We start from the raw sequence: 27319 nt of genomic DNA on the forward strand, positions 1-27319 counted from the left end.
CGTTCTCTGTTCAGTTAGTTCACTATAACAGTAATAGATATCACCAATTAACATATATGTTAGTCTGTAGCTAATTAACATACTTTGATTCGACAAAGCATTATGATTCTTCAAATTTCAATCTAATTCCACATTAAATAAACATTATTAGATCTGATAAACGCATTTTTCTTTGGCATATGTGTATCTTTCAATGAATTTAATGAAAAAAAAAAAAAAAAAAAAAAAAAACACTGATTTAACCTTATATATGACTAGTGTAAACAGAAAAGAAATAAAAGTTTAGTTCTTACTGAGATGATTAACTCTTTGAAAATTATTTTCACTTCTTCCTACCGATGATTGTACTAAATTGAAATGGAATAATTGGTTGATCAGAAAATGATTGCATAGTTTAGTTTCAAAAAGTTTCTTGATTAGCATTGCACTAAAAGCCAGGATTTGAGTTTAGTTAAGAAGAAATTCAGTACTTTCAGTGAAATCCAAAGAGAGAAGAAAAATTTATTTCTTTTTTATATATTTGATAATGTTGAGCATTATACTTAAACATTTGATGCTAAGCTTTTATTTAACAATGAAAAAGTAAAATAACTCAAAAAAAATGTACAATGATGCTTCACTTCAAGTTACCAGTTCTTGAAAATCATGAAAATTACGTCCTTGCTTCACCAATTTTTGATACTTCTAACAAATACATCACCAATTATTGTTCAATCATTGAAAAAAAAATTATAAAGGGAAATTTCGTGAGTCACTGTCTAATATACAAACATCCAAGTTTTTTTCTACTTAAAATATCTTTATTCCAGCCATTAAAACAAGTTAGGTTTAGAGAATGCGGATGCCTTCACTAGAAATGACTATAAGTGATCATTCATTATATTTCATAAACTATTAAAATACTTGTTTTTATGTTTTTCTTAATTTACAAAATGTTCCTCATTATTCATAGTTACATCTGTCCATAAAGTAGAAGAGATTTTTTAATTAAGATAAGTGTAGCTTATATAATATTAAAGTTAGATCGTCTCATAAGGATGAAAAATAACAAACTTTAACAATAGTTTGTGGAAATGGCGGCGGAAATGGCAAAATCCATGCGGGAAGTACGGCAGTAGCATCTTCGGCACCACAATCACCGATCATAGCATAACTTGTAGAAGCAATTTGTGAATATAACAAAGTAATGCACTGTATTATGAAATTAAAGACGGAAAAAGCAACAAGCAGAACGATGGACAATCTGCGTTTAACTTCACTGAAACAACCTGAAAACATGGACACTGAAAGAGGATGAAAAGTAATAAACTTTCCACAATCCTACAAAGATGGATGAAAATAGGATCAAATTTTATATAATAAATTCTTTAAAGTTGACGAATTTACTGCCAGGAACGGTGATAATTCAACGCTTCAATAATAAGTGAAATGTTTTAGAAATCATATTAAAGCTGTTGATTTTTTGGACATGAACTAACGACTAATGACGTTAAATTGAATTAGTAATAATTAGCCTGCAACAATTTACCGTTTACCCATCTATGAAATATGATAAGAGATGATACAATTCAACTGCACTTTCTGATGACTATCAGTAGTGTAAACATTATGTAATCACAGCAAATGAGAACTTAAAATATCATAAGTTGTAATATGAGCAGTTGATAAAATCTTACCTGTAAAATAAAACCATTCTTTGGCTGTGTGTTTACCGATTTCTTCGTTTTTTGTATAATTTTGTAGCAGAATTAGTGGAGAACACTTCAACTGACTCCTTACACAACATGAATGTGGCAAATAGCAGCCATTCCTCGTGCAATGAGACCACTGATTCCCATCGGTTATCAGTTGGCTGAAATTTGCAGTTGATTAATTTTAAAATTCGTAATTCTAGAAAGAAATGAAAATTAGATTTGGGTATAACTTGATGGAAATATATGGCAATGGCTGTAGAAAAGTATGTTTATAGGCATGTATTTCTGTTAAATGTTCAAATATAGACTGATTGAATATTTGACTACTGTTAGAATTCAATAAGTTGTCGAAATAAGTATTTGAAAAAATAGTTTTGTAATGTTAGATGTAAAAAAAAAGTTGGGATGAAGATTTTCCTGAAAGAAATTTGAATTAAATCATTGAAGACAATCAGCGGAAATTTGAAATGAATACTAAATAATAAGTATGTAAATGTAGAAAATAATTTAGAAATGAACAGTACAAATTGCTTCATATTAACGTCTCTCCATAAAGCGTTAAAAGAACCAAATCTAACTTACGATTCTAATAAATTATTGTTGGCTGTTAGAGGTAACCAGTCTTCATAACCAAAAACACCACAACATTCGAAAAACCCTTGCAACCAATTCATTTCATGACGATCTGTTGGTTTTGTACTAAAGCGGATCATACGCTAAAAATAGAATAACTTTGTTGATGAATGATATTACTCTTAAATTACTCAAAAAAGAAAAAAAAAAAATCAAAGTCAATATTTAATCCCAGGCTTACTTTCAAGAAGGATTGAAAATAATAATTCTTTACAATATTGCTGAAAAACTTGCTTCACCTTAGTTATCCCAATTTTTAAGAAAGTATCGAAGTTTCGATAATAAATGATGGTGACAACAGTGATGAATAAGGAGAAAATGAGTGAGATCATTAGAACCGATATTAACAGCTGAAATATAAAAGTTCCAATTAACATTTCAGCATTTTCTGTCAATTTCCATGATCTTTTACAAGATTTACAAGTTGCACTGATTCTGTCTGATTCTGTTTCATCAGATAACTTCAGTGAAATTTCATAAGGAGCCTCATAAGAAGAGATTTTGTCATTGAATTCAAAAGGATAATGAATCTTTGATGAAAAGGAAAAAAAATATTCAGCAGAATAAAACAGATTAACCTTAAGATGCTGCGAAGTCCATCTCGAATAAGCTTCTCGTTGTTCGGCAAAAGCAATTATCGAGTAAACATGGACTGCCAACATAAACAATTGCAGTACGGCAGTCACGAAAGGTATTAGGCCTACCAAATAACTAGCCAATTTATGGTGGATAACGAATTGTGTTACACTTTGTCTATAACTTCAAAGTTTTTTGATAATATGAAAACAAACGCAATCTTTCATTTCGGATATGTCTTCAAATCACGCCGATCACGTAAAATGTTAAAAATTACACGCCAATTCCTTGTAGTCAAGTCAAACGCACATTTGATGACGTGTCAGCAAAAAGTTTTATCAAGAAAGCTGTGCCTTCTTTCTGGAATCGAAAGGAAACATGAAAAACGTACAGTTATTATTACCAAACAAGAAATAACGTAAGGAAACACGTACGCCAGTATTGGCAGTACCAAGAAATGGTAGATTTCACTGACAAAAATGAGGAAAGCAGAGATAGCGTGCAAGAAGCATGCTACCAAGGCATATTTCCTGCGTCTTGCGTGATCCATACGCATCAACGGATATATCATTCTTGTCTAAATCATTTAGATATGCCATGAATCATGAGGTTATGGGTCATAAGGCTATCATAAGTTATGTGAGGTTTTCTTTACATTAAAGCATAATGAAATATGATTAATCTCATAAACTGACTCTAATTCAGTTTCATTTTCTAAATATAGTGATTGACATAAACTTCTGACTGACTCGTCCGTCAAACTTCTAAAGTGTTGAGAGTAGTTGAACTCATGTGTAACAGCATGCTAGAATAAGCATAAGCCATGCTTAAGACTATCAGTTCCACGTCTCATCCATACATTCAGTTCAAAGGAATTTCAAATCATTTCTTCGAACCTAATGATAAACTTATTAGCAGTCAGTAATTTGGTCTTTGACCCTTCCATTCTATCTATCAAATAGTTCAGGCACCTATGTTTATCTCTGAATGAATGGCAAGAACGACCATAAACGAATCTTTCGTACGGATACAATAACTGTTTCTGTTTGAATATCTTCCAATAATAACGACAACTGAAGTGCAGCGGCACAGACAAAAATTAGAAAAGTTTGGAAGAAGCAATATGCTGCGTATACTTCACTCACACCAAAAATACAAGGTGGTTTCCTTACCTATTGTTTATTACTGCTAAACATTAGATCCGTAAACTATCGTGTTTGGGACGGAACTGTGTCTGAAAGATGGTCATGAATTCTTCTTATAAAGATTTTCCTTCCTTTTCACACAAATATCATTTTTTAATATTGAAGATACACACAGGTGTTTGAATTACAAAATAATATTTGTATTAAAAGAAAGGAAATTCCCATAACAATTTATAAAAAACTTTTTCAAAATGACTGTGCTTACCTTTTTTACCAATTTCAGAATCTTGAGAAAATTTGCTGGACATGAATTGCTGATGAAAAGTTTTATGACTCGTTATGACGGAGAATTCAAAATACCCAAAAATCGACAAACTATACAAATGTAATGGTGAAAGTTACAAATACTTACAAATCACAAATATACAATGTAGTTTTTAAACCGATTCTCAACGACAGATTTGCGTAAATTGACAAAATTACCTCATATAAAAACCGTATGGTAACCTTTAAAAAACCCTAAAAATGAAATTTGCATTGTTTTTTATGCAGTAAATCTTCTTTTCTTTTAACTCGTAATCAGACTTTTGAATACACTGTAAATACAAATATTGTATAATAAGAAATCAAATAGTATCGCATCGCTGTATATCACAAATAAATTCACACCGATTAGAAAAACCAATCCAGCTTTTTTTTACAGAAGTAGTAACATGTCTACAAATTGTTGAGGAGTAACACGTACCGAAGGTGTATCTTTCGATATACATGGATGTCCATGATCCTGAAGATATACGCCCATGGTTTTTACAACGGGATTTACATTTCAGTATTGTGATTATGCAGTAAAATTAAAATAAAACACATCACGTCACATATCCTATGCTCAGCAAAAAATTTCATTTCTAATCCGAAATCCCCTAGTTAAGAAAAGGAAAATTACATTTTCACAACCGTAAACAAATGTAGAAAAACTTTATTTAAAAATTAACGCCAAAAGTAATAAAAATACCTTCCAAAATATCGCTTTACAGTGGCAACAGAGATGAATTAAATCAGCATAAAATTCTCGCAGTCCACAATGTTTTTTAAGTTCGAAGAACGCATGACGCCAGGAAATCGGGTCTTTCTTAATTTTCGCAGTTTGCTCTTGCGTAAAGTGAAAACTGCATAGAGATGCCCAAAGCTGTTCTTCTTTTTTGACAATGGCATCCAAAACTTCATGTGCTTTAGCAACTTCAAGCAGCGAAACATGATCGGGAAGTTTTCTGTACGAAAAAACATGTTTAATTAACGTAAACATTTAGAAATAGCTTGAAGAAGTGCAATGTGAGAATTCAGAAAAGTATTGAAATTGTAGACCTATTCACTATTAATCTGTTGTATTTGAATGCTTGACTTAACCAAGTAATAGATAACTATAAGAAACAAGAAAATAACTTGAACAGTCCTGTTAAAAACTGGAATAACTATTGCTCCTAAATGACTGTGATTTAAAAGAATCTATACCCCAATAAAGAAAAGAAACAACAATAAACTTTTATGAGTGATCCAAATATTTCGAGTGCTAAAAATTAATCGAAGAATTGATCGATGATATTTTAGTAACTCCACCGCTTTATACAAAATTAGTGATACTATTTCTTTATACCAAGGATTTCTACTTAAAACAAAAACATACCTTAAGATGATTGACAAAATCTCTCGTGGTAAATCCATGAATGTTACTGACTCTTCATCACTATCCGCTAATGTACGTGGTCGTTGTTCGGAAATAAGTTCCAACAAATCGCCAATCATATTTAGCTGCTTCGAAACTAATTGAGGTGAACCATATAAGTGACCCTCAAGACCCGTACCAAAATCACAGACAAGAGATCGTGCTATGGATATGTGGAGGTCCCTCTCGACACCTAAATATTCAAGCAAACGTAAGGATCTTAATATTCGAATGATATTTTCATGTTTTTATTTCTAACCTTTTTCAAATTATTGCAACAGAAGATTTGTACATGATGACCTCAGATTATAAGATACTTTCTTTAAATGAAAATAAAACTAACATATAAGTACAATTGCCTTAATAATGGAAAGAAGAGCTTTTCGAGCAGTAGCACTAAGATTTTGCAACTTCTCCTGAACGAGGATTTGCACAACCTGCAAATGAACTGCATGAGATCTTTAATATTTACACACATATGTATCTTAATATTCACACATATGTATCTTTAATATTTACACATTCCATTCAACGAACAAAAAAAAAAAGTCCTTTAAACCTTCAATATTTAAAACTTACTTTACAGATATAATTGAATCTCCGGACATCGCTCACAGCTCGTGCCAAGTCCAATCGATGAAATGCCTCACTCATACTTGTACATCCAACAAACTGAATAAGGTGAATTGTTGCAAACAAATCTCAACAAGTAAACATACCAAAGGTTCTCCGTTGAATTCCAAATTATTTCTCATTTCACGATATTTTATAACTCTGCATAGTTTTGCTAAACAAACTATTCAAAAAATTCAAGTAAGCACCGCTTTTTCATAATTGTACATGTTTTTAAAATAATTTTAAAATAAAGAATATCTAAAAAATCCAATCATTAGATTGTGAATTGCTGAGAGTGCTCAGAAAGATTTTTGAACACTTCGTATGTGAAATAAAATCAGTAATTTGACTACAAAAGAAACTGGTCTTTCAAAATGTAGCATCCAGTAAGTTACAACAGAAACATTTAAAAAATTCAGTAGTGCTAACTTCCTTGGATTTTCCAGTTTTGACGAAACAGTGTGGAATCCAATCATCACCTTCTGAAACTGGAAATTTCTTTTTGATTAATTTTTCTTTTCATTAAGAAGAAAACTAACAATAGTTAACTATCAGACGCCAACATCAGATCATTTTAATTTTTATCTTGATCATTCTCTCATTAAAGTACATTTAACATATGGTAGCATTGACTTAGCTTATTCAGCAGTCATCCATTAAAATGAATAGTTCAAATCTTAGCTGAAGAAGTAAAGAATAACAAGAAGTTACCGGAATCATCAGTATCCGATCGCTGACAATTTTCATCGTTACTTGATAGCGACATCGAAGAAATATTTTTCACTAGTGAACTAAAAACTGGTGATCGCGTTGTATCAACTGCTTCTTCTACCTGCTACAATTTAAAAATTCAGCATGCATTAAGTTGTTTTTTATTAGTAAGACAATAAAAACAAGTTCGACTTCATAGAGATAAAACCTCTCAGCTTTGTGGAATTCACCTTTCCGTGAAGTTTCGCTACAGTAGTGCTTGTCGGAAAGACATCATTGTACGGAATTTTTTCTCTTCAATATATATTTGCTGAAGAATGAAAATGAAAAAGACTTCTACTTTAAGATTAGGATTCCTTCCCTAAAGAGAATTGGAGTAAAAACAAAGTTGTTGGGATGAATATTCAAAAACAAGGATCATGAACTATCCATCATCTTCTGTTTGAAATATTTTTAAAAGGATGCCATTGATATTTGGAAGTTATATCGACTAATCGATAAAAAATATCCTGTACTTATATTTCCTAAAGTTTCTCATTATCTAACTGGGTCTCGATATAACTTCAAATTTTTCGCTGATGTTTGTTAAAGTGCGATGATTTATTGATACCGCCCGGTATGCACTTAACGCTACATAACAGAGACTGACATGTTTGTCAGTAAAAGAAATTATGCAAACAGTGATTGCTTCTTTCAAATGAAAAAATCAATCATTTTAAGAGTATGGTACTTATTCGACCTAAAATAAATCATCTTTCTAGAAATTTTTTCAGTTACATTTGTAAAGTGTGATACTGGGATCGCACTATTAAGAATACAATAACTTCATAAAGTTTATTTATGAATCACTTTTTCTCATAAAAACGACGGTCCTATTCTCTTCTTTCTATCTGAAAATTTGGACCAAAGGTGAATTCATTAACAATTACCTGAATTGGTCGTAGTTTCACTTGTTCCCATCCATCGGTATTGGAGCACCATACCCAAGTTTCACCGGGTGCTCGCCAGTCCTTCCCGATAAACGGCATTTTCCGTATTTTACAAGATTAAGATGAAGAGAACAGTTGGAAAGAAGGGTACCCCCCTGAGGGTACGTAATTACAAACTTCTTTCTTTCAAACGAGTTGACCCACTCTTCCGAAACGATAATAAAATGTACTGGTCGTTTGAACACGAAATGAATGGAGACGAATCGGAATGGCTTATGATGGCACAAAACTAACCCACCTTTCCTCTCCTATCTCTTCTTTTCTCTCCAACAAGACGAATCCACCTGAAACATAATTAATTGATTGAAAAGATCTTCTCGAACTTCACATTACTGACACTTCACGTTAAACTTTCACAAGATAACGTTGTGGATGGCACGAATAAATCGGCATTTCTTTGTGGTTCACTCTTCACTATCTCGAAACACATCATCTGATTAGCAGAAATGGCAAATAGAAGAAAGTACAAACATTTATCAGTCAGCTGCACATCTCAACAAAATAATGTGGAGAATAAAGCAGATGAACCTATACTGAAAAGGATAATGTGCCAAGAAATACTGCAATTCTCCCTCACTCTTCATCTGAAACCTACTCAATATCATACGACGACATATACATACATCTGTTAATATTAAATAGTGAAAGGATATGTGTGCCTGCATGCAGCATAGCTTAATTTACACGTAATTTAATGTCATGTTGACAGGAAAGCACCACTTAAAGCTTGTACGGATGTGAGAAATCCAGTACTGTTTCAAGGTTTGATATTACTATCTACTTGTTTCACTTCTTCGGCATTATCACAAAATGAAAAGGTTTGTCAGGAAGATTTCCATCAAAAAATGTAAAACTATCAACAAAAAAAAAAAAAAAAAATATAGCCTAATTAACATAGGATACTTACTACATATAAAATTTAATGCTATTTTACACCCTAATGTCCTCTACTAATTACTCTGCTCCTCATTACAGCTTGTATTGTCAAACTGTAGAGGTGCCTTATGACAACGTCCTGAAATGACTACATTCAATGAGAATGACATTTGTTCTATTTTATTTACCTGTATTTCTCTTACATAAATTGCTTTCTAAATGTTTTCCTTCTCTGCTAAAACTTCTATTCTCTGACGGTCTTATCTTTCACAAAATTCATTCATAGATTTATTTATATGATTGAATTTTCACAGGTGATCAGTGGCCGACTCTCAAAGATACCTATCAGAAAAGGAATCTACTCACTTTTCAATCTATAAGCATGTTTAGATTTTACCAACATTTGATCACTACTTGAACACAAGCATTACTTACACTATTTAATCATATGTTATCCTTCCTATTAGACATATTTAATTCAAGTTGTTTTGTCAATAAAGTAAAGGGAATGCAATTTCATGTACACTGCATACCGCGATGAGACGATGAAGAGAAAAGAAGCAATTGACTGCGAAATATATAAAAACAGTTTGCACTGATTTGATGTGTATGAGATGATGGATCTCTGCAGTTAAAATATTACCTACCATTAGCCTTCCTTATAAAGCATCATCGTACGTCGTATAAACAATGTCAAACAGCGCCGTAGCAACAACATCAAAATCAATATATGATCTAAAATTTAGAGAGACGGAGAGAGAGAGGAAAATGAACTACTTCGTTCTATAGTGATTTCTTAACTTAGACTAGTTGTTACGATAGTATTCAGTCTTATATCGTTCCAAACAGAGAAATGAATGATGAATGTTGCAACTTTAGAATTATTAGCTAACATTTGTTTAAATATAATGTGAGTGTCATCTTCACAATTACTGTTTAATAGTTAGTATAGATGTGTACACATAACATTTCACAACCTCAGCTCCTGTCCACCCTACTCGTTTATATCAGTCTTGCTTCCCTCATAACGAAAATAACATATTGGGCTGATAGTGAGAAGGAATCAATAACTTGGAACTAACCACTGAAATGAATTACAAAGTACTCAACAACACAACGAAATTTATTGATATTCTTGTCAATTTGCTATTCTGCTAAATTTGCTAAATATTCTATGCCCAAAGTCTTCGTATAATATTAAGCATATAGTAAGACCACGCCTCCACATACAAATCTGGCGCAAAATTACTAATAAACGGAATCGAAGGTTAAATTTCAGCCTTTGCTGGTGGAAGGATCTAGTTAATCAAATCTACAACAAACTTATGCAGAATCCCCATTCTAGAATCTCGAATACTTTCCAGAATACTCTCTTTCTCCGTTTAAAAAGTAATCAGCCTTCCTATCTGATTTGTCCTTGCACTTATCGAGCAACCAACCATCCGCAGAGTTGTTATATGTGAGATATGTTGTACAGCACACACAAATTTTATGTGCTGTTGAATGCTCAAAACAGACAATCGCTTTGAAAGAAATTTCAGAATGTTTATATCAAAAGTCAGCACTTTTCCAAAGCACTTGCATAGCAGTGGTTGAGTAATTCCTTTTCTATCAATACCAAATATAAGTAAGCGGAACTAGTATAACCAAGTTTATACATACACATGTTTTTATTTTAAAGTCTTCATTGATTTCAAAACATTTCAGCGACAAAATAGATCAGCCTTAACATCCTGCCTCAACAACGATACCGTATCATCTTTTCCTTTCTACATTCCATCTCATATCAAGTCAATGTTCCACTGTAAAAAGAAATATTCCTTCTGGTTATCGTGGTACTGGTTTAAGTCGAATCTTCTTTGTTTCCTGGTCATACACAGCACACAAACCTAATTCTCTCAACAAACCATCTCGTTCTATAATTGCTGATGGTTCCTGTAATGGAAAAAACGTTAGAAATTCAAAAATTTCTGTATAAAACAACACGAAATCAAAAGTTTACATTCTATAATATAGACATACACATAACAAATAGAGAAGTTCTACCTCTGAAAGTTGAGCAAGTCGTAACTGATTTGGTGAATAGCCTAAAACCAAATGTCGCAGAGCAGAAATTGCATAAAGTCTCTGAAACCACAAATCATGACTTTTTTATCCTTATATTTTGCAAATTTCATTTCTTACAGTTTGTTGTGGGTTTTCATTTTGTTAAGAAATAAATCAAGTGTAATAAAATATGAAGTGGATGCAATAGCTCAACCCATTCCCCTAAACAAAGAACTCAGGAAAAAAATTTTTCAAAGAAAAAAAAATAAATACCCAACAATCACAAACCCCAGTCGGATTATGGTCATCGCGTATGCACATGCAATTTAACAGCAATGAGATGCTATCATTTGCTCCAAAGTATTCACGTATCATATCATTTTCGTGACATAGAATGCCAATTAATTCCAGGCACGACAATTTCATGGTTTCAATCAGCTTTACATTACCAAATGTGCTGAATTATAACATCTTTCGTAATTTTAAAGCATTTCTTATGAAAAAAAAAGGACAATCTACATATACAATGCCAACCAGTGATACCGTAGGAACTATAACAAAGATTAATTTCATACTAATGTGATTAATGTTCAGTCGAAACGATCATCACGATATTTAGTAGATTAAAAGAAGAATAACCTTAAAGCTATAGCTAAATTATAGACATAGCCTATATTAGCTGCACTTCTTGGTAACAACTTAAATCCAGGTCGATCGCTGAATTTTTCTTGGGATTTCGAACTGCATGTTTCACTTTGGTATTTGATAAAATCATAGTGCAGTATCTGAAAAACTTAAAATACTTAAGTAATTAACTTAATAAATGCGTTATTTCCTTTTTTCATGTAATCCAAAATCGCTAGACGATTTAGCCGCATGACCAACAGTGATGCTTTTATTAGGAAGAACTGAAACTCAATTTTCGTTCTTACTGAAAGCCCGCCAGAGATTTTCTTAAAACTTTCATCCTTGCCGAAATTCTGATCTTTCATTCTTTGCTTGATCCAAACTCATGCATCCTTAATCCATTAAAGTAATTACTTCAATAAAATTAAAACCACACATAAAATCAGTTTAGAGATGATTAACAAACCCCCTCAATTATATGAAGAATTAATTTCGCAGTTGTTAAATCTGTTTTAAATATTGACTGATATTCTTTCACTGAAACCAATTCCAAAATCATTTCCAGCAAAACATGAATGCGGAAGATGCTATTAAAGTTGTTCATCCCTTTGTATTCTTCCATTTTACTATCTTTTTCAAACGTGCCAAATTTCCTTAGTGCCTTCTCCAAGAATATTAATACATATCTTACATTTCCAGCAGCAAGCTAAAATAAAAGTATAAAGTATGCATAATTGAATATCAATAAGATCTGCAAATATGACCACATTATTAAAACTGCAGGGTATGAAAGACACGCCTATTGATTTCATTTTGGTTGGAAGGGTCTTCAAAATTACCGTAAAAAATGTAAAATTTTGCGTGCAAATACATAATGGATAGAATATAAAAGAAATAAGGACAAAAATAACCTTGACATTACAACCGTTCTTACCAAATTCTATCACAGTATCGATAATGTCAATAAATGTATCAGCAGAAGATGGTTCAATGATTTCACCACACACAGTGAGAAAGTTATCATTAAATTCCAAATACTTGGCAAATACTGCTAATAACCAGGATCTGCATTTATAAATCTAACAATTCTAAGATGACAAAACACAACTGTTCTGCGATGAATTTCATAACTTGTTCTAAAAATCTATCAAATTTTTAGAAACTCTATTTTCAGTCAATAAATTATACACGGAACATCCCTATAATATAATTAAACTGTGTTATACATTAAACTCCCACCAATGCGAGTCAAATCACAATGATCAACCTTTTATCATAAGCTTTTGCCAGGGCATCACAATTTTGAGATTCACTACCATTCTCTGACACCATTTCGTTGTTCTCTAATCTAAAAAATCATGTAACATACAGTAATATGCAGAAATTAAATCATGAAATTAGAATTTTGAGCTTTACCGTAAACTCCTCAGACCTTTTTCTTTAACATACATACCTTTTTATGTCACTGCAAACTTGGTTCCATAAGATACTACATTCAAATGCGAGCTGGTAGTATATCTCTGCAAAAAAGTTTATTAAATTACAACGGATTTAAAATCCTTGAAACTTAACTGCAACCACATACAATGTACTCGATAATTTTGCAACGGAATGACATAACAGAAAGCATATGTAGTTCTTCAACTAATTTCTTAGACTTTTGATTTAATGAGCCTAATGCGAAGAAATACCATAAATATTAAAAGACAGTTTTTGATTTTAAAATGATTATAATTTTAATATAGAATGACGCCTGAGTGTATGGAGTAATTGTGATAAATTATTACCGCCATTTTCAGGCTTTGAAAAATTAATCATGGCAGCAAACGTTTCACTTTGTAACCAATCCAATTTTAGTAATCTTCGGAGACAGTCTTCTGAATACTCATCAGCACATGAACGAAGACTGAATTAAATTATATTAGGATTATTCAGAAAAAAATATATTCGTTGAAGAATTTTCTTTGTTGAGCAAGCTCGATTAACGATGCATGTTTGACGTCTAATTCTAATAATTTTTACCATTTTAATAGTTGCTGATCAAATAAAACAAATGTAACTAGAATTATAAAGTTTCGCTTGAAAAAAAACTAAATCTACTGCATTTCTGAGCCAAGACCAGAGAAGCAGTCATTAAACGACTACCAATTCAGCTTTTCTAACATCAAAGAATGAGAAAAAAGTATGCATTTTACGATTGCGACACAATGTGCAAAAGGCTTCATGTTCATCCTAATTTTGCAGAATGTGATGTCAAACTGATGTCAAACTTCAAATCCTGTCTACTACGCTACCTTTTCGATTAAACAGTGTAAACCGTTACTCCGAATACCAATAAAATATATTTACTTTTCCGAACAATTTCCAGCATTTACAAGGCACTGCATCAGCAACTTGCTCCGTTTCTTTTCCTCAGCACTTATTTCGAAGTCTGCATCGTCTTTATAATTTTTTAATATAGCTTCAAATATTGACCGCATGAATGAACGTAGCTGTTTCACTTCGAAACTATCCATATATGAACCAAAAGCACTCAACACAGTACATCGGCGAAACGACTCGAACCACTCAATATCCAGCTCCTTCGCCCTCTGATCAGTGATATCCAAAAATTTCGCCTCATACATGTAACAATCTGCAAGTTATTATAATAAACCAATAATAAACTCGTTGTCGTCTACCCGAAATGCAAGATAGAAGGAATAGTTTGTCTTAAACTCATTTAAAAACAAAACCGACATAAGACATCCATATTCAGATCGCAAATGCAAGTGCAGAAGAAAACACTTTCAATTATCAAAATTCTAGCACCAATCCAAAAAATTTTTTATTTGTCAAGTTCGCAAAGATTTTAATTTACAGAAATTTCGCATAGTTTTCATGACCCATTTTTTAGTTAGAAATGTGATTTTCACGAATACATCAATTTCCAATTTTTTTAAATCTAATATCGAACCAAAGCCCAAGTCCCAATAAAATCATAAATGACGATACCATTCATGCTGCCTCTTGTTCATAATCCATATCTGAATGTAAATTAGTTACCATCAATGTTTCAAAAAAATCAAATGACAACCTGTGCGACTATACACGAAAACATGACCATTTTAAGATAAGAAGTAAAAAAAAATAACAAAAGATTATGTAACATTAGTGTCATTATTGATTGGATTAAAGTAATACTGTACGACAACCAAACATGAAAAACATTCATTTTTCAATACATTCATTTCTTTTTTCTTTTTTTTTTTTGTTCTTAAATCAAAAATTGAATAGATTATGGAAAAAAAAAAAGAAACTGAATAAGCCGGATATACTGAAAGAGCAGTTTCTACAACGCAAAATAGAATTTGTTGCTGGTTTACTAACAAGTGTAAAATGATTGAAGAAAATGACTAAGCATAACACAAACATAACACAACATTAAATAAATTGGGTTCAATACAGAGCCGAAGGAAAGTAGCAAGTGCACAATATTCAGTAAACAAATTAGTTAAAAACATATTATATGCTAAAACTTTACATGCATCAATTTTTTCACCTGACAATTTGCAGCAATTCAATTTTCAGTACCCGATACGCTTTTATAAAATTTTTGCTACAACGTTTAACAACTTCTAAAATACTCTATTGCATCCGACCAAAACTTTCTTGGAAACCGTGCTGGTTCAGGGAATTGCTCATCCTGAGCAGCCTGAAATTTAATTGTCTTCAATAGCGCATAATGAGAAATTTCTCAGTTTCTCTAATGAATTTAAATTCATCCGTTATTCTGGAAGAAACGACTGACTCCATTCTTATATTCACGGTAAATGTGCTGGCACACGTATTAGTCTCACTGAAATTGAAGTATGTTGACCTACAGCTTTGAAATTATTCAGAAATAACCTGACGAATTCGTTCAAAAATGTAGTACTTTGCTATTCGAAACCGAAAACTAACTTCGAGATATACCGCAAAAGTTTCTGCACTGAGTGATGGTTTGATTAAATCGATCGCCATGGGATTTTGATAGCATATAGCAATAAGAGTTGGTATTAGTATTGCCATTAGTTCACGATTTGAAAAATATCCCAATGGTAGAGAAGCAAGCTGCATTAATAATGAACGCTGCCAGCCAAATACGCAAAACATCTGCAAAACATAGATGGATTTCGGACGCAACTGATTCTCATTTTTATCAGGCATTCTTGCAAATCTGGAAACTTAATGTAGACTACTGATTTCATAACACTAAACAAATATGTTTCATGACGAATTTTATTCCAAACCAAGAAATCATCAAAATGTTTTGTTTCAAATGCATCCAATAAAAGAAATAAACATGCCCTCGATACTATGACTATGAATAATTTTTTAAACAAATCTCTAGGGTGCATGATACCCTTTTTGATTGAACTGCGTTCAAATTTCCAAGACTGGTTCAAATATTTGGATCAAGCAGTCTGGGAAAACTCACTTTAGCACGTTCACTGGCAGTGGCAAAATAACCAATAACTTCAATGAGAAAATGAAGAAAATTTTTAATACGCTGATCCGTAGCTTTCGATTTTGACGAATCCGTATTTGCGAAAATAACTTTCTCAGTTTGAGCCACCATTGTCATAGTAATGTGCATTAATCGTAAACAAAGCTCACTGTCCTCGAGACATTTCTGCAGAGAAGAAACAAATTCACAGAAAACAAGGAAAAATGATATTTTTTGTCATTTCTATTATGAATTATGACTAACAAGATTTAGCGAACAAAACCACTTTAAAAGCGTTCAAAATCCTTATGGCAACAAAAATCTACAAAGTTTCATCTGCAATCTAAGTAAGGAGTAATAAAGCTACTGCGCTATAAAAAGTGCAAAATATTTTAGTATCAAAAATTAACAAAATACATACGATCGCTTCATACGGTTCTTTTTTTAAAAGAAAAAACCAGAGTTGGAATAGAGATGTTGTTAGCAATTGAGTAACGTCAATTTCTTCACGATGATTTCCTATCGATATAACAGATACTCTGGCTGTTGTAGCTGATGAATTGTAGTTTGACGATATTATCGAATAAATTCGAACTGCGAACTGCTGAATTGCCGCGGGAGCCAAACTACTGCAAAATAAAATAGCAGAAATTTCTGGCAGAATTTTATTAATCGCTAGCTCATTATAAAACTTCAAAGTACTTTCAGCAAACTTACGTTATTAGTGACGATTTTTCAGACAGTATTCCTTCTGCTTCATTCCTTCTAAAACATAGTAAGTGATAAGGTCTAGTCAGAAGAAACATTTGAGTTTACTGTAGACTGAAAGAGAAACTTATGAACTTATAAACGTTGCAGTAGTTGGGAATATCATTCGTATCAACACTGCAATGGTTGCAATGATAGGGAATAACAAATTGGTTAGCTCTAGTCCATCAAGACAACTAAAGACGATACCGTCTAAAGTGCTAGAAAAATTACAAACATTTGCACATCTACAACTCTTTAAAACATTGGAAATTCAATGAACTGAAAATAAAAGAACATCTTAAACTGGTTTTGATCTTAGAACTTCAAACGGAACTTCTTTCAAAACGAATATAATCAAAAGGAAACATTTTTAACTTGCATATCTAAGGTACAGTCGACTCAGTTACAAGTTTTTTCCTTTTTTATTCAGCGGTCGTAAGTAGTGATTTTAAAGACACTACATCATATAATCATAAAATGCATTGAATGAATATATACATAAGGAATCCTTCTAAATGCAATATAAGATGGAAATTCGTAAATACTTCCACTTTTTCGAGGTAAATATTTCCATTTTTGAAAAGTTTTCTAACCAAATAAGGTCATTAGGCAAATCCAAATAGCGCGAAATACTAAAACACATTCCAAAAAAGGAGTAATAAATCAAGTTTCCGAAAAAACGTTAACCAGCAAACCTTTTTTTACATCCTAGCAGATAAAGTATTTCACCAACTTCCAAAATTATATCAGTGTAAACCATGATAGGTATCGCAACTGCGTTAGAATCAAGTTGAACTGACCAAGGTAATGCATCGATCATGCCTGTCTGTTTGATCAGGAACAAAAGAGTATCTCCATAGCCATCCAAATTAATTAAGCTACAAAATTAAAGCATTAGTTAGTGCACAAGCTGTTTTTTTCGGGTATAAAAACTTAAAAACAATGAAGTAAACTGATGTTTGGTGTAGCTGAAGAAACTCTAAATTTGGCTACGTAACATAATGACCCTGTTTATTGTTTATTGTTATAATAAACAGGGTCATTATGTTCAGGTTGTTCAAATGATGTGGAAATCTACGTATATTGAAATATTTTTATGGAATGAAAATTACACAAACATAGAAATCAAAAAGTTGAAAGCTATAAAAACAAAACCTCAGTAGCTGTTTTACGTATATATCATCATCTGTGATGCCAAATACGACTGCACTACTTGAAATTTCCCCTTTGACTTTTGTATACAAAGAGTTCATGACACGTAAAAACGTCGAACACAACATAACACATTCAATTAAAAGTCGGTAAGATCCATCGTTAGTCGGCATGTGCGACTCTTTTAGAAATCGCCAAACCATTGACTGCAAAACAAAAATTATGTAAGTACTGAATACGAAATCTTATAATTAACTCAAAAACATTAGATAGTGACTCTGGGGTCGAGCTTAAAAATTACAAGAGCATTACTTTGATGATATATAGCATCAATGCAATGGTTGAAAGCAAATTTCTAATGCATATAAAGCATAATTATAGCCACCAATACGATTAAGAAAAACAATAATTTATAAACAACCTACTTTAGACTTGATGCAATATGCATCTAACAGTGCAAAGACGCGGTTGGAGAAAAAGAACTTTGAAGCAATAAATTTATCGATGGTAACAAGCTCTCCAAAGGTGGACAAAGCTTTACAATATGTTCTGTAAGTTACAAACACAATAAAAACAATAACGACACGAATCTACAGGACTTTCAACCTATGAAACACAACAATGCTGTAAAACTATTCCGAAATTCAGCAAAAAGAAAAATGACAAGCTACAACATCATGCATCCTCTCAAAAAGTAATGCAGTGAACGAATAAGCTAATAGAGATTTAGGAAAAAAACATTTACTCACTCCATTAAAACACTGTCTCTCTGAATCAATACATTACGCACTTCATTTAACGATAGTAAAAGCAAAACTTTGAGTCAAATGATTGTAAATTACAACCTGGAAGGTATAATTGTGTCACCATTAGTTGCACAAGATATCAATGCCGTCAAAATATCTATAAAATCATTCTGAACTACTGTTTTCAAAAGCATTTCACGTTTTTGCAGCTGAAATTAGAGAAGTCAGAATATAAAAAAGTTAAAATTTAATTTAGTTAGATCAAACCAAGAAAAACTTAATTTCTTTTTTGAGCCCAGAAAAAAATTAAGAAACATACGGTATCGGATGCTCGCAATGCTCGTAGAATTTCGGACAATGACCTCTCAAGGATATGTAAATCAGTGCTTGGATAAACTTTATTTTGAAATGACTCCTTCACCAATCCACTGCAGCGATCTTTAATTGCATCCTCCCCCAAAGTTGCTTTTAACACTTTTGCGATATCCCGAAGAGGCCGATCAATACTATAACAATTAAAATTCTATTTTTTACCGGAAATATATACAGTTTGGTTTAATTAACTTATTAGAAACTGTAATAAAAACCTCATTTAATTAGAATACCTCGTCTTTCCGGAAGAAGTTCGGTAAGCATCAGATAAATCACTCTGTCCAATTATCTTATCGTACTCTTTAGCCCTGCAAATTAGATGTAAAAATATCACTCGAAGTTTAGCTTGAAAAAAAAAAAAAAATTGAGCTAATTATAAATTATCTTTTTACCTACCTTGTCTGGATCTTCTGTCGAAGACGGGTCCGACGTTTCTTAGTACTTGTACTTTGTTTCGAAAGTTCACTTTCGCCTCCTAAAGAAAGCTGTCTGGTTGCCTCGACACAAACATCTTCAGCATTCTGATCAATTTGTGTTTTCTAGAAAATGGCCAAATAACTGAAGCTCAATTAGCTTCAGATTTACAAGTCTTGAGTTCGAAAATTTTTTTTCTTTTTTTTTTTTTAAGAGGCAGAACTAATCTTCTACAGATCACACTATAAAGAAATTTAAGAAATTTGCATACCAAACAATCATAATTTAGCTCTTTGATGTTAATGTTTGCCTTCGATAAGTGAGAAGCGCTTAGAAAATGTGATATGATGAAAAAGTCACTGTCAAGCTGAAATACTGAGTATAAGCGAGTTCAGCTTATTCACTATAGTGTAAATTTAAATAGAGAAATCAATAAGGACTGAAATACCACAAACTTTAGAAACAAACTAAGAAAGAATTTCTATTTGGAAATCTATGGAGAGCAGGAAGACATCGCAACTTTTATCCTTCTGAACATTGGAAGGACACAGCTAAATTCATTTCATATATCTGCCTCTGTTCAAATTTTCACGAAATATCAAAGTATTCTTCGAAAAACAGAAAAAACTAACCGGAGTGTCGCAAAGTTTGCATTTTTTCGAGCTCCCACCACCACTCATACCTTCGAGCATTGAAACATACAGAGTTTCTGAAGGTATCTGACTAAAGTCAGCCAAAGAAGCTACTGACTCCGTCGGTCTTGGACTACTTAGTTCAACAGCACGATGTTTCACTTGTGTCAGAGTATTTTCATAACGACGACGTGTTTCTTCCTGCTGAAAAATGAAGATCACAAATTTTTCTGTTATCCATTTCGTCCAATTTCGTCTCTATTCTGTAGTTAAATTATATATACATATGAGAATGTATTAAAATCCAGGATATGTCAATTATTTAAAATAAAAAAGTATTAATCTTTTTTTGGATCTTCTTCATTAACTTTGCACTTTCAACAGCATCCGTTGCTTTCTTTTCCGCGACCCGCTCATTCAACTGCCTAAAGCAATGATAAGAATTCCTGGTGTTATGAATTAGTGATTTAAAAAATATAAGTAAAAATCCAATCTAGGCAATATTTAAACATTTCTGTGTAAGAAACATTACTTATTCCTTTCTCGAACGGCTTCACTTCTTTCCCTTTCCTGTTCGTTACGTTGCGCTTCGAACAGCTCATGCTTCTCGAATTTTTCGCGCATTTTTTGTCTTCTTTGCTAAACGATTGAAATTACGCATGCATTCGATGATTCTCTATTCTGCATTCAATCTTTTTATCGCCTAAAGTGAATTTTAAAAAATTGATTACATTTGTAAAAATATTACATTTGCTGCGATTTTTCGCCGTTCTTCTGCTGCAGCTTCTTTAGCAGCTTTTTCCTCATTTTTTCTAGCGCGTTCGTTTGCAATCGTCTGTACTCTCTGTTCCCATTCCTGGCTACGAATCATAACATCATGTCGCATATTATCTGCTCCTATTGTATTGATGAACTGCACCTCCATAACCTACAAAACGCATTTCATCTTTTCATATTTTAATATCATTTAAAATTAAAGAATCTCTTTAAACATTTGGAAAATGAACATAACCAAATCCAAAAAGTAGAAGGAAAGATATAATTTCATAAAAGCCTTAAGTTTTCCAATCCCTTCCTTAGAACTTTTGCTTACAGTTAAAAATTCTGATATCACAACTTAGAAGAAATAATTATAATCTTTTAAGTTATAATCTTTAAAAAAGCAAGTAACATTCAATCATCTGAATTGTAAAAATATACGAAATTCTAAACTTTAAAACATTATCCAACCTTGACGTCATCGTCGCGTGCTTTTTTCACTTTTTCTTCAATATTTTTCTGACGATTTTCTTCAGCCTTCGCCATTCGCATCTGTAAGTGCTCAAGTTTTCGTTCACTCAGTTCAGCTCTTTTTCGTCTCACTTCTTCCACCTATAATTTTAATGGAGGAAAATTTCATTTGTAACTTTATAACAAATCACATCAACTTTATCAAAATATATACCAACCTTATTGGACAGTTCTTTCAGCCGCTCAGCTTTCTGCTTTTGCAACATTTGGCGTAATTCTTCAGCTCTTCTTTGCCGTTCCTTGTGTCGTTCTGTCGTATTTTCAGTGTTTCTTGAAACAAAACTATAAGGATCCAGAAGATAGAACTGAAAATTAAAAAGAAATATATTTCAGAAATTAATGATTTCAAAAACATTAATTCACCTTTTCCTGCTTGGTGAAGATAATTTTTCATGCCTTTCAACAAATTCTCCCGGCTTACGATAACGAGTGATTTCTTGTTCCACGATTTCGCCCCAACTTATAGATGCATATTCCTCCATTTCCCCTATGAATTGAGCAAATATCAGAGAAAAAAAAAAGAACTAACAAACGGAAAATAAGAAAAAATGCAAGAAGAAACTGAAGCAAATAAAAACAAACGTTTCCAGTTGTTGACGACATCTTGCCATGTCATTGGAGTTTTTTTGTTATTGCATGATTCTGCCTCAGCAGTTTCCTCACATTTATGCTAAAAACGTTGTCTACACAAAAATGAAATTTTTTTTTTCTACGCTCAGTATCTTTTTAGAAGTTTTACAGATCATAGCAAGGGAGCTTTGTTTTATTCATAATTTCAAAGCAATCCACAAGGACTCATTCGAGGAAGCAATTCAGCAAAGCGAGTTACACTACAACTATAATGTAGCAAGACTTAAACTGATTATAATATATTCAAAATAATTAGATAAATTCAAAATAAGATAATTAAATAAAACTACCTCGGTTTCCAATTGTTCCAATGCTGCAGCTTCAGCAGCTACTTGTCGTTCCAGCTCTTCATCAATAGAAATACTTTCTTCCTATACTAACTTTTAGTCCACTGGATTGAACAGTTTGCAAAATGGAACAAATTGTTTTGCGTAAAAAAGTGAAAATTGCCAATAAGAACACAATTCAATATTTCTTCGATTTCATACCTCTTCGATTTCTTTTTTCAAACTTTCTTCTTCTTGCACCAATGATTCCTCTTCTTCTGTCATCGCTCTCCATGCATCGTCTATGTCTATACCATCAGGCAACACCAATTCCGATAATGGTGGTTCAGATCTTGAATGAAACTCTTATTCGGATATTACGAACTTTTTAATGTAATATGAAGCTTTAGTTTTCTTCAGCTACCTGCTGTGAGTAAAATAATCTGAACTGGAGTGAATGACAATCGATCCCTCCAAACCAGCTGGGATATTTTCGCGATCTTCATCATTTTTCGATGGTAATTCCTAAAAAATCACAAAAATAGCTGATTTATTTAATATGACAGGACTGATCATGAATGTTATTAACAAAACAGCAACGAAAAAGAAATGCACCACCTACCTCTATGCGTTCAAAATTTGCCGGTGTACTTCGTTCCTTCACTATTCCAGCAGCACCATTCTTTTTCAATACTTTCTGAAATGATGATTTAAAAAAAAGAAGACATCCACAATAATGGTTTAATATTAAAAAAAGTAAAGCGTAAAACTACTAAGCCGGAAATAAAACAGAAATACCTTCCGATTTTTAAATGCTGTAGCACTACGTGAAACAGCATCTGGGTCAGCGAAATTAATTGCCGAAAGAGCAGGAACGGAACCAGTTTTGCGAGCGCTCTGCAAATCTTGGCGACGTCTACGCTCCATCTTTTCTGCTAAATCCAACTGATGTTTTTTCCACAATAACTGCCGACAATATGCTACTTTTGCCATAGACGCCTGAAACAATATATTCCTTATTATTCATTTAGAGAGCAAAAACTATGACTTTCAGCTTTTTACTTCGCTATTAGTAATAAATTTTGAACGAATTTCACGTATATCGTAGGACAGAAGAAATTATGACATTGACTGATGGAACTCTGACCGAAGAATTTGGTAAAAATTTATAACTAACTTTTGTTTGCGGTAGATCCATAGCACATCTAGGATACATTAAGCCTCGTCCACCTGATTCCGAAAGAAATGGCGTACGAGTCGACAAATTCGGAGGTCGAAGGATGCCAGTTGACAAACGCTCATAAACATTCATAAATGTTCTTTTCGAAGACGCCTGCGCGTTATGCATAATAATATCAACAGTTAAATTATAATTTTTATCAGCTGAAAATAACAGAATTTCCATTCAAATTTGAATCCGAACTTCAAATTCGAAATAAGTACCGTCATTGCAATACTGTGTTCCGTTTCTTTATTGTTAGTGGGGATAGAATCGGGTTCAATACTCTTCCGTCGCCTATGTCGTGTTGTCACTAAGCGCCATCCATCATCACCTTGATCTTCCTCTAGAAAAAAACGACTGCTGTAATGGAAGTAAGTTTCGATTTCTATGAATCATTTGCAAATTTAAAAATAAACTTTCATCATTGAAAAGTAGGTGCAATAAGAATGCAACGGCATGTATTACGACTTCGTGAATTTATTAGCAATGCACTGAAATAAAATGAAATAAACAAAAAAATAAAACTTACTTAATTCAACCCCTTTCTTATGATTGTCTTTATCTAATAGTTCGTTGTGCTGTAGTGTTGTTGTAGTTGAAGATAACACAGATTGCGCCGGTTGTGGTAAATTGGCTTTCAGTTTCTTTTCCGCACTCTGTACAGCCTCATGCGCAACAACTGGTGATCTGCAACGGACTCATTATATAACATATATACAAGAAATATTATTAAAAAATAGAGCTATATGTACATAACAATTCGTCGAGCTTCAAGAAATAAGTGATATAAATTTTATGAAAAGAAGAATACGAGATGGTGGAAAATGAAGATTTTTATAGATCTTCTCAAAGTATGAAATCCGAGAACATTAATGCACTACACAGCTACACTTTTTTTACTATACAGCATTACATACAACAGCACGTCATCAGTTGCTAAATGCCTTGACAAAAAAATGTTTAGTTTCATATTGCAAAATTAAACGATATCAAATGCGACTAAGTAACAGTATCATGACAAAAAAGACGCTTAAAATATCAATAACAAAATCAGCTATTTATAACATAATAAATATTAGAGATTTCAAGTTTTCAAAAAATTTCTGTTAGGTAGCAAAATTCAAAAAGAAAAAAAGGATGATGTACGAAAACAGAACGACATCAGTACCTTCACAAAAAAACGCGCATAATTATCCAAATATGAGAGAAGATGCTCAAAAGCAGTGTTTTACACTAACCTCTGCTGAAAAACACTCATGAAGATCTTTATGATTTTCATAGTATTAATATCCCATACAAAAGGAGTGGATTATTTTCAGCAAAGTAATAATCTCAATGAACTCACGGAATGTTAAGGTCGTATCACCGTTGTAAACGGACCCAAACTAGGGATAAACTTATTGCTTTAAAATATTCCTATAATATTAAAAAAAATTTTTTTTTCTTTATGTAATATTTTAAATTCCAAGCAATGAAATTACCAACCGAAGAAATCGTGGTAGGAACCAATCCAAAGTTATGCGTGAACTGTATCACACTCTAAGTAAGTTATGGGAATTTTGTTGTTCAAGATAACAGAAGAATTGCACGGAAAAAAAACCGATGAGTGGGATTCCCAAGAAAACAAACACGTTATTTTCAACCGCAAAAAAAGAAAGAGATAGCAAGGCAAAGACTGGGTCTGGACAATGATAATTACTATTGTATAAGAAATTGCTCTATGGTAAAGCATTTAAAGATGCTTAACTTCAAAGAGACAAACTTGTATTGAAATATTTCCCGATACTAAAGTAACATGTAACACGACAAAATCAATATTACCAAACAAAAAGCTTTTACTAAATTATTCGAATATCAAAAGAATGCAAAGACTTCAATATCAACTTCTTGCAAGCACCGTAACTAAGCCTACCAAAATGCAGTTCAATTTCCAATCTCAAAAGCAGGTATAAATTTCAATTCATAATTGCGTAGATGACGAAACATATGCTACTTCTACTTTATTTCTAAGTTGAACCTGCACTTATTCAAATAACTTGAATAAAAGCAGAGATTTAATTTCAAAACTTCTTAAGATTGTAAAAGCAAATTTACCAAACATTTAAGCTCATACTTTTTAGTTTGCACCCAAGTTTCTCATACGCCAAGATGTTACAGAAAGCCTTAATAACAAAAACTGTTCGCAAAATGTGATATACATAAAGCAATTTTTTGCATAATAAAAGTTCATTGAACAAGAATAATAAATATAACGAATACTTACGAGTGAAAAGATACCTATCCAACCACTTTCCGTTACTGGTGTATAATCGAAATCATATTACAAAATGAAACATGTTTTGAAGGTTTCAAACATGAACTAACTTCGGAATATTGGAGTAAAATGACGTCCAAAAGTTTCAAGAATTCGAAAAAAGATCACCAGCGGAGAATTAAAAAGAAAAAAGAAGTTCGTTATGATGATGTAAAAGACATAGTGATTGGTGTTAGACAACGAAAAGAGAACATAACACTCCAATTTCATATGAAACTTTTTTCAATTAAGATTTTTTCAGAGCTTACTTTCTTTCATAATTTACTTTACTTTTCCATCCCTGCTCTTTGCTAGCGTAATGAAGTTGTAAGGTATGATATCGCTACCTACCCAAATAGATCATTAGCTATTGGGAGAAATTCCATTCTTTGTTTTAACCTACCACACAAGCACAGATCAGAGAATATTGTATATATGGCTTGCACTTCTGATTTGAAACATATGTTGCGAATGTGAACAAAATCCTATAACTATAAACTTTTTCAGAGTAGAAGGTTATATAATTTTCAGCCAAAGAAAATCAAAGACTTACAGTTTAAGTATATTTATAAGGGTACCAGCACCCTTTTTATCTGGTCCTCCAACAATTGTCTTTCCGGGAGGTGATATTGCTTTTCGAATTTCCCAAGCGACTGCATGTCGTCTATATGACAAATAAAGAAATTAGAAGATTGAATAGTTATAAATTAATTTATAAAAATCAAATGGATTTCAAAAACAACATTGTTCGTACAAACCATACTTGTTGGTAGATTATTCAATGTAAAAAGTATTGGTGTACTAGAAATATAAGTTGGAAAAAGTACATACTTGCTTTTTTCATCCCAACCAACTTCCAGCTGAATTGTTTTGATGAGTGATTCAAAATCGCGAACAGAATTTGAAAGATACATCAACGCTTCCTAAGCAGAAAAAATGTAAAAAACCCAACAGTTTATTATTCGGGTTGTCCTCAAATAATATACAGTCCCTCTCAAATTCCACAGAAAGTTTGCAGAGTGCAGTTAAGGCTCCGACTGTGTATGACTCATTTTTCACTAAGTTTATCATTTATTGGAAATCTCTAAATCGCAATTAACAACTATATATTAATAAATTTGATTGACAGAAAATTAGAAACTTTGCATCCATTAACGGTTTGTTCCTTGTGACATATTTCATAGATGCAGTCAATTGTTCGGTTAAGTGTTTCAATATAATACGTCCATTGTTTGGCTTTTTCTCGACTTCTGCTGGCTTTTTTTTCAGACAATGACGAAGGTTCCTCATAAACTGCATTCGAGATCTGTTCAGGAGCTAAACACGATTTGTCCGTAGACATCTTAGTATGTTCAACAGACTTATCAAACTTCACCTGAAAACTTAACGTATCAATACTAACTGTAAACAAGCCATTACACTCAATGATTCAAATTTGATCAAAGGAAGAAA

General features: G+C 32.4%; 4 protein-coding genes across 6 annotated transcripts; 1 reads left to right on the top strand and 3 right to left on the bottom strand.

The window, feature by feature from the left end:
* Nucleotides 1-621: 621 nt before the first annotated feature.
* Nucleotides 622-3453, bottom strand: Bm9452 (Uncharacterized protein; the record flags this gene model as incomplete). 2 transcript variants are annotated; one of them, XM_043081002.1, is made up of 7 exons in its annotated part: nucleotides 622-684; nucleotides 1054-1268; nucleotides 1677-1852; nucleotides 2277-2410; nucleotides 2567-2677; nucleotides 2906-3080; nucleotides 3338-3453. In XM_043081002.1, the coding sequence occupies 7 exons, from the start codon at nucleotides 3451-3453 to the stop codon at nucleotides 622-624; spliced, it is 990 nt and encodes a 329-aa protein (XP_042936936.1). The 2 variants fall into 2 exon arrangements, with proteins under 2 accessions (XP_042936936.1, XP_042936937.1); XM_043081003.1 differs by lacking the exon at nucleotides 3338-3453 and having other exon boundaries at nucleotides 2906-2989.
* A 1292-nt stretch (nucleotides 3454-4745) lies between these two features.
* On the bottom strand, nucleotides 4746-8122 carry Bma-mfb-1 (Uncharacterized protein; the record flags this gene model as incomplete). Of its 2 annotated transcripts, none has more annotated exons than XM_043081004.1 (8): nucleotides 4746-4832; nucleotides 5061-5316; nucleotides 5730-5961; nucleotides 6112-6205; nucleotides 6348-6440; nucleotides 6813-6865; nucleotides 7095-7218; nucleotides 8024-8122. In XM_043081004.1, 8 exons carry the CDS (start codon nucleotides 8120-8122, stop codon nucleotides 4746-4748), a joined length of 1038 nt encoding a protein of 345 aa, XP_042936938.1. The 2 variants fall into 2 exon arrangements, with proteins under 2 accessions (XP_042936938.1, XP_042936939.1); XM_043081005.1 differs by having other exon boundaries at nucleotides 6813-6871.
* A 17-nt stretch (nucleotides 8123-8139) lies between these two features.
* Nucleotides 8140-8316, top strand: Bm14168 (Uncharacterized protein; the record flags this gene model as incomplete). The annotated part of the gene is made up of 1 exon (XM_043081006.1): nucleotides 8140-8316. A coding segment is annotated over one exon (177 nt), but the record flags the coding sequence as incomplete, so codon positions are not given.
* Nucleotides 8317-10786: 2470 nt separating this feature from the next.
* Bm6285 (uncharacterized protein) lies at nucleotides 10787-27209 on the bottom strand (the record flags this gene model as incomplete). The annotated part of the gene is made up of 42 exons (XM_043081007.1): nucleotides 10787-10894; nucleotides 11006-11086; nucleotides 11294-11462; nucleotides 11645-11790; nucleotides 12099-12338; nucleotides 12544-12697; nucleotides 12900-12980; nucleotides 13086-13152; nucleotides 13420-13538; nucleotides 13982-14267; nucleotides 15248-15326; nucleotides 15575-15766; nucleotides 16092-16286; nucleotides 16522-16729; nucleotides 16818-16865; nucleotides 17546-17728; nucleotides 18006-18208; nucleotides 18428-18551; nucleotides 18848-18957; nucleotides 19068-19254; nucleotides 19354-19428; nucleotides 19517-19659; nucleotides 19806-19901; nucleotides 20167-20370; nucleotides 20549-20591; nucleotides 20699-20805; nucleotides 20915-21094; nucleotides 21397-21537; nucleotides 21615-21726; nucleotides 21820-21943; nucleotides 22039-22126; nucleotides 22377-22457; nucleotides 22575-22704; nucleotides 22777-22877; nucleotides 22975-23049; nucleotides 23151-23351; nucleotides 23530-23685; nucleotides 23796-23917; nucleotides 24104-24261; nucleotides 26421-26531; nucleotides 26699-26790; nucleotides 27009-27209. 42 exons carry the CDS (start codon nucleotides 27207-27209, stop codon nucleotides 10787-10789), a joined length of 5721 nt encoding a protein of 1906 aa, XP_042936941.1.
* Nucleotides 27210-27319: the final 110 nt, after the last annotated feature.

This window comes from Brugia malayi (assembly GCF_000002995.4).
Source record: "Brugia malayi strain FR3 genome assembly, contig: Bm_v4_Chr3_scaffold_001, whole genome shotgun sequence".
In the NCBI taxonomy this organism is placed as follows: Eukaryota; Metazoa; Nematoda; class Chromadorea; order Rhabditida; family Onchocercidae; genus Brugia; species Brugia malayi.